Raw genomic sequence first — 6,961 nt, forward strand, 5'->3', positions numbered from 1 at the left:
AGTCTGGGTAGGATCAGCATCTGGGGCCTTAGAAGGAAAAGATGGTGGTTCAGGGTTTGGTGTGAGACTAGATTGAACACGTCCTGTTCTAGCCTCCTGAGTGTTGGTCCGTTTGTCTAGACAAAGAAGATTCTGGTTGAAAGAATGATAGAACTAGAGACCCAGCAGTTCTGTTGTGAAACTTCTTTCTCCAACAGTGGGACCCAGGCAGTGGTCATTGGAGCCAGCTCATACTAGCTTTCGAGAGCTGATTATACCCATTTCTTCCCAAGTCTGTTCAGTGACATCATGTTGGTAGTTTAGAATTGACCATTTGTACAAATCTCCCCCAGAGCGCTGGTTGTTCATCTTTTACGCATACCCCTGGACTCAGGAAGAAAAAGGCCAGAGAGCACCCCATTGTGCTTCTCAGGCAGAAAGCCAGCGAACTGAGATCAAAACCCACCCTTTATTGAGGATACAAAAGGAGATGGGGTCTGGGACACATTCAGGTAACGTATAGATAAGAACATGTGCTTTTGAATCCTACTTTGTATCCACTTAATGGCATGATGGTAGGATTCCCCACATCATTAAATATTTTAAAGGTATTTATAAATAACTGCTTAATGAATTTCCCACTTCATGGAAGTACTTTATTCTAATGTTGGAACGGCGAATATTTTTTTATTTTATTTATTTGTTTTTGGCTGCGTTGGGTCTTTGCTGCGTGGCCTTTCTCTAGTTGTGGTGAGCGGGGGCTACTCTTTGTTGTGGTGTGTGGGCTTCTCATTGCAGTGGCTTCTCTTGTGGAGCACAGGCTCTAGGCACGCGGACTTCAGTAGTTGTGGCTCGTGGGCTTTAGAGCACAGGCTCAGTAGTTGTGGTGCACGGGCTTAGTTGCTCCGCGGCATGTGGGATCTTCCCGGACCAGGGCTCGAACCTGTGTCCCCTGCATTGGCAGGAAGATTCTTAACCACTGCACCACCAGGGAAGTCCCGAACAGCTAATATTTTATTTATTTGTTTATTTAAACGAGTTCTGGCCAATTTTATTAAAGAATAATTTTGCATGCTTTTCACCAGTCTGTTTTAGCATGCTTCTAACTATATCAGAATCACCTAGATCAATGATAGCCAGTGTGCGAACTCTCTAGTATTTTCTATCCGTTTTGCCCAATTCAATATTATTGCCACTGTGGTGATGGACACCAGTTTTCCATTTCAGTGGAGGATGACTGGTTTTGCCCTGCCTTGTCTGATCATTTTCAGAGTTGGCTTGTACCTCAGCCGTACTTTCCACTTTTCATAGTGATTAGGAGCCTAGAGTTGATGGACTCTGGCAACTTTTTCATCTTTGCTGCCACCATCTTCCTGTCTTAGGTGTGGGACGACCCCCAGCCAAGAACAACTGCCAAGATTGCCAGAGAGAAAGCAAACATATTTTAGGCTGTTTCTCTTCCTGTTTGTGGGTGGTTGTTATCCTATCTATCTATCTATCTATCTATCTATCTATCTGTCTATCTATCTACTGTTAGAGTAATGTCCTTTAGCTGACCCTGGACTCCAGTATATTATTTAAGTCTTGAAAGCTCAAGTGGTCAGGAAAGGATGGAACAGTTATTTAAGAAGTACCTTTGAGGGCAGAGAGCTCCCTCTGAGCTCCTTGTCAGAAGGCTGGAGATCCTAGGTAGGACTGTTTAGATTACATAAGTAAGGTGATAAACACTTTCGTGGGTACACTGTTGTCTGCATTGGGATTACTTGCCTAGAATAGATACTTGGAACATGACTGCTTTCAAGAGTGTTTTTGTTTGTGAGGATGTTAATAACACCAAACTGCAGCTTTCTGACAGGATGTACCAACTTACACTCATAACCAGTAAAATATACACAAATATACACCACAGTCTTGCCAATATCTCCATTTACAAATGGTAGATAATGTGATCAGAGAAATATAATACCTTGCTGTTGATTTCATGTATTTTCCTTTCTCAGAGTGGAAGATCATTTTTCACCAGATGGCTCCTCCGGAAATTTGCTCCCTCCAAACCACTTGCCCCTACCTGTGCCTCCCCACCCCCCAGCCTGGGTTGTAGGGGTTGGAATTCTTCCAGCTCTGAGAGGTGGAAGCGGGGAGGAGTAGTTGGGTCGGACACTACTCCCCTGACAGCTGAGAATGTGCCACAGTGAGCTCCTCAGCAATGTTGAGGCCAGAGCCCTGGTCAGTCTTCACCGGGACCATTCCCCATCCAGGCTTCCTGTTCCCTGAGACACTGTGGGTGCCTTCCTGGCATTCTCTGAGGAGGGAAGTGCCTGGAAATGAGAACTCTTCCACTCAAGGTTGTTTTCCTGGATCCACAGGCCCTGACAGATAATGGTTTGCTTTTCTTTCCTACAAGCTGTTTGAAATGTATGACAAGGGCTTTGTAGCTTGTATTTTGGGGACAAAGCCCTACTCACCTCTCGTTCCCCTCCCCCACCATGTGGCCACAAGGCCCTATCCCGTCCCAGGACTGGCGCCTCACCCAAGCCCCTGTGGGCAGGTGCTGGAAAACGGAGGAGTCCTCACATCTCTTGGTGACTGCCCTGTGGGTCACAACTGAGGCTTCCCCGCCCCCTGGCTTAGCCCGAGGCCTATTTCCGGCCTTGCCTGGCCTTGGGCGCTTGTGAACGGCGACCAGCCTTGGGGACCAGTCTCCGTCCAGCCCCAGCTCCTAGTACAAGGCGCCTTCCCCACCAGGCAGGTGGGGGCACCCGAAACCAGTGCGCAGCCACATGGCCCTGGGACACGCTAGGATCTCGGGGTCACGCTAGATCCTGGGGTCGCATCTGCTGGAGACGCGCAGTGGTCTCCAGTGTCCTGGGGCGGATGGGTGCAGCGCTTCTGCCCAAGGCCGAACTTGTCCGGCCCAGCGCCTGAAACCGTGGCGACGCTGGGAAGAAAGATGGGGGAGGATGTGGGAAACGTTTGTCAACTGCTCATATTTCTCTGGCCGGGACTGGGGGAGCCGCCTCCAGCTCAGCCCGCGGGGATACGGGATCCTTCCAGAGGCCCGACGGTCGGGGCGCACAACGAAGCCCGGGCCCACGGGCCCCCCCACCCCGCCCCGCGGCGCCACAGCTGGCCGCTCCGCCACTCGAGCGCCAGCTCCAAGCCGCACGCCCCGGCGGCCCAGCGCAGGCTCCGCGCCCCTCCGAGCTCGCGGCGAAGCGCGGACACCGCGGCTCCGCCGCCGCCACTCCCCCCACATTCCAGAGGCCGCAGCGCCGTCTCCTTCCTCGCATTCCTGCCCCCACAAAGGAGTCCCTCCGCCCCCCGCACAGCCGCAGGGAGGAGGGGACGCGGCCCGGCGCCTCCGAGCGCACATTCCTCCGCCGCGCGCGCTACCGAGCGGAGCGCCGCGGCCCCCGGACCGCGCGTGGCCCGCAGAGCGACCCCGGCCCGGCGCCGGCCCCGCCCCGCGCCCAGGGGTCCCGGGGCGGGCTCCGGGCTTCGGGCGGACGATGCGGCGGCGCGGCCGGAGCGGCGGCGGGAAGCGGAGGCGGAGGTGACGCGCCGGGGCCGGCGGGCCGGGCCATGCAGCGCTCCCGGGCGGCCGCGGACGAGGCGGCTCTGCTCCTGGCCGGGCTGGCCCTGCGGGAGCTGGAGCCGGGCGGCGACTCTCCGGGCCGGGGTCGGCGGGCGCCGCGGCCCGGGCCGGGAGACGAGGCGGCGCAGGCGTTGGGCCGCAGAGGGCAGGGCAGCGGCGGCGGCGGCCCCGAGGCCGGGGTGGACGGACTGAGCCGCGGGGAGCGAGGCCCGCGGCGCGCGGCGGCCCCCGAGCTCAGCGCGCAGCCGGCGGGCAGCCCGCGGGCTAGCCTGGCGGGCTCCGACGGAGGCGGCGGCGGCGGCGGCAGCGGCAGCGCCCGCTCCAGCGGAATCAGCCTGGGCTACGACCAGCGCCACGGCAGCCCGCGCTCGGGCCGCTCGGACCCGCGCCCGGGCCCCGGGCCGCCGTCGGTGGGCAGCGCGCGCTCCAGCGTGTCCAGCCTCGGCTCCCGCGGCTCGGCCGGCGCCTACCCCGACCTGCTCCTGCCCGGCGCCTGCTCCGCGCCGGCTCGCTCCCCGGAGCCCGCCGGGCCTGCCCCTTTCGCTCTGCCTTCGCTCCAGCTGCCCCCGGGCCGGGAGGGCGCCCCGAGCTCGGCGGAGCGGCGGCTGGAGGCGCTGACCCGAGAGCTGGAGCGGGCGCTGGAGGCGCGCACTGCGCGGGACTACTTCGGTGAGCGAGCTCGGCCGCGCGGCCCGCGCGCCCCGGCCCCGGGCCTCCGCTGTCCTCGTCGGGGGTCGGGGACGACCTCCGGGTAGGCGGCCGGCTCCGCCGAGGAGAGCGCTGGTTGGGCCCAGGGCTGGGCTTCGGACGAGGGACCGGGCTGCAAAAAGCGTGTGTCCCTCCCGTGGGGCTGGGGAGCTGGCGACGTTTGTTCCCGCAGACGGAGTGTGTGTGTGAACCTCCAGGTCTGGGGCTTGTTTCGGACAGTGGCTTAGCCTCTGGGTCTCTGGGCCGGGAGTTCTGGCAAAGTCAGTGGATGCGTTGCCCCTAATTTAGAGAAAAAGTCACGTTAATAGGCAGAAAAAGCTATTTTTGAATAATTTCTTCTTAACCCTTGGCACTTGCCTCAGCTCGTCGTACTCCATGCTTTGTGATCAGCCGGTCAGCCGAAGCTGTGTGTTTCCCTTCTCCCAGCAGTAAGGGCTGTGAACAGGGGCAGGGAGGTGGCGTGGCCTGGATACCACCGGAGCCCGCCTGACCTGAGGCTTTGATAATGGTAGTGGCTGGAAGTAGAGTCTTTGAGGGAAGAGAAGCCCACGCTGGGGGGGAGGGGGGGAGACTAAGCTGGTCATACTGGGCTGTCCTCGCTCTCGGCTGTGCTGTGTATATGGGATGTTTCCGAGGGGAATCCTGCTTCACATCATTTGCAAAGACCACCAGTCTCTGACAGCCTCCCTTTCTCAGTCTGACCTTGGCCCTTTGATCCCAAGTCCTTTGGACAACTTGAGGCTTGAGGTTCTGAGAGGAGGCCTGGGGAGGGGCTTCGCTCCCTCCTTTACTGATAAGCAGGCACCTGGCTTTGGAGGGGGTGGTGGTTATCATGTCTGAGACTAAGGCTGTCCTGGAGTTTGTATTTCATGGTTCATTCCAGCTAGCAGCTCAGGACTGCCCTGAACTGGATCTTGAGAGGGAAGGAGGTTGTATGGGACGGGCAATGGGGGCACTGCAGGCCGAGGGAAGAATGTGGGCAAAAGGAGACAAGTAAGGATATGTACGCTTCCGTTATACTCCCTGGGATTGCAGCCCAGGAGGGGTCAGGTGGTCAAGGGAGTGTGTAGGCCAAAGGGTTGTCCTGCCTTTGGGAGGGGACCTGCTCATCTAGGAGCATCACGGTGAGAATTTGTGGTCTGGTAGGTCCTGTGGCTGCTGTCAGACCGCCTGGGAGCAGGGAGGGAGTAGGAAGCCATTGCCTCTCATGCCAGGCAGGTACCAGGAGCCGAAGCTGGGCTGCCTTCTGAAGAGAATGAGATTCCAGCGCTCTCTCCCGGGGAGACCGCCCCTTTTCCTGTCCCCACTCGCTGCAGGGCCTGGGCAGGGGTGTGTTCTCTGGGCCTCCGTAGCTACTCCTGAATCTTTGTGTGCAGACTGGGGCAGGTAGTGGGAGAAGTGAAGGGGCTGGTGGGTCATCCTTTCTAATGGGACCTCCTGCTCCCATTGAAGCCACGTGGGAGTGGGAGGTGAGTGATGATAGATCTTTGGGTTTTTTTTTTAAGAGAAGCCAGATCTAGGTAACATTTTCCTGATTTTTTGAAAACATGAGCAGCTGTTTGCTTGAACTGCTGTTATCTTACTGCTGATGTTCCACATTTTGGAGCTATGAAAGTGGCAGTTTCATACAGATGAACCTGGATAATACAACATTTTACAAAAGGAAGTCTGCAGGGAGCATGAGCTCGAGAGATCTCTGGTAAACCTCACCCTTGGAGTGTTTTTTCCTCTCTGTCCATCCCTTCTCCTTGGCTCTGGCACCCGCTCACCTCCTGGCTGCGCTCTGTCTCTCATGGGCATCTCTCCTGACCAAGTTCTGCTGCCAGGAGCCAGCCAACAGCCTCAGGCCTCCAGAACCTCATTGACTTCGGTGACCTCTCTGCCTTCTCTTCAGCCGCCCACCCCCAAGGCCACACCCTGGACTTGCCTCGCGTCAGCTGTCTTCAGTCCTGGTTGCAGCTTGCGTCTCACCGCTACCTCTGATTGCTGTTTGCCCTGCAGAACCCTGGCTCCAAGTCAGTGCTGTGGCCCCCTTTTCTGTTGCTATATCAGGCCGCAGAGTGATGGTCTTTAACCTTGGTGCTCTTCTGGGCACCACCCATCACTCTTAGCCTTGGTCAGTTCCCTCTTTCAGTCCCTCAACAGCCTGCCTCTCTCTTTGGCCCTGCCCGTGCTTTCTACTTTGCTGAGAAGAATGGGGTCAGCAGTTGCAGTCTTGGCTTCCTGTCCCTTCCCCGAAGGCTCTCAAGTCCATGTCCAGGTCTGAGGATGAAGGTCCTTCCATCTCCAACCTCTATCTCCTCCATCTTCAGCTTTCCTCTTTGCACTGGCCCTTTTCTTTTGTTTATAAATATGTATAAGGGTCTTTCATTAAGCAACAACAACAAAAACAAGAAAAAACAACAAACCCAAACCTATATGGCCCCAAGGTCTTATCCGCCCTTTCATCCCGTCTTCTCATCCTAGTGTCTGGGTGACATCGTCTTTGCTTATCCGCTTTCGATCTCCCCTCAGCCGTCTCTGTCTCCTCCCACTGGACTGACCCAGCCCTTGCTCAGCACCCTGGTGATGCCCCAGCCTCAGCCCCAAACACCAGAGGGCATTTGCCAGGTCTTGTTGGTCTGGATCTTACTGCATCCCAAAGGTGGAGTCAGCTCTCCTCCGAAGCAGTCTACTCCC

At 57.2% G+C, this 6,961-nt stretch overlaps 1 protein-coding gene and 1 pseudogene across 3 annotated transcripts in view; one reads left to right on the forward strand and one right to left on the reverse strand.

Moving 5' to 3' along the window:
- Positions 1-1,005: 1,005 nt before the first annotated feature.
- Positions 1,006-1,348, reverse strand: LOC113606018 (60S ribosomal protein L30-like; annotated as a pseudogene).
- A 1,883-nt stretch (positions 1,349-3,231) lies between these two features.
- WTIP (WT1 interacting protein) overlaps positions 3,232-6,961 on the forward strand; it is a 26,271-nt gene continuing 22,541 nt past the window's right edge. Inside the window, exon 1 of one of the 3 annotated variants that reach the window (XM_027079376.1) lies at positions 3,232-4,243. In XM_027079376.1, coding sequence (XP_026935177.1) covers positions 3,562-4,243 — 682 coding nt within the window. In that variant the 5' untranslated portion in view covers positions 3,232-3,561. The remainder of the gene's footprint in view (positions 4,244-6,961) is intronic. The other 2 variants (XM_027079375.1, XM_027079374.1) reach the window with 2 other exon arrangements.

This window comes from Aethalodelphis obliquidens, unplaced genomic scaffold (assembly GCF_003676395.1).
Source record: "Aethalodelphis obliquidens isolate GAN/ISIS:26980383/991018 unplaced genomic scaffold, ASM367639v1 scaffold43, whole genome shotgun sequence".
Classification (NCBI taxonomy): Eukaryota; Metazoa; Chordata; class Mammalia; order Artiodactyla; family Delphinidae; genus Aethalodelphis; species Aethalodelphis obliquidens.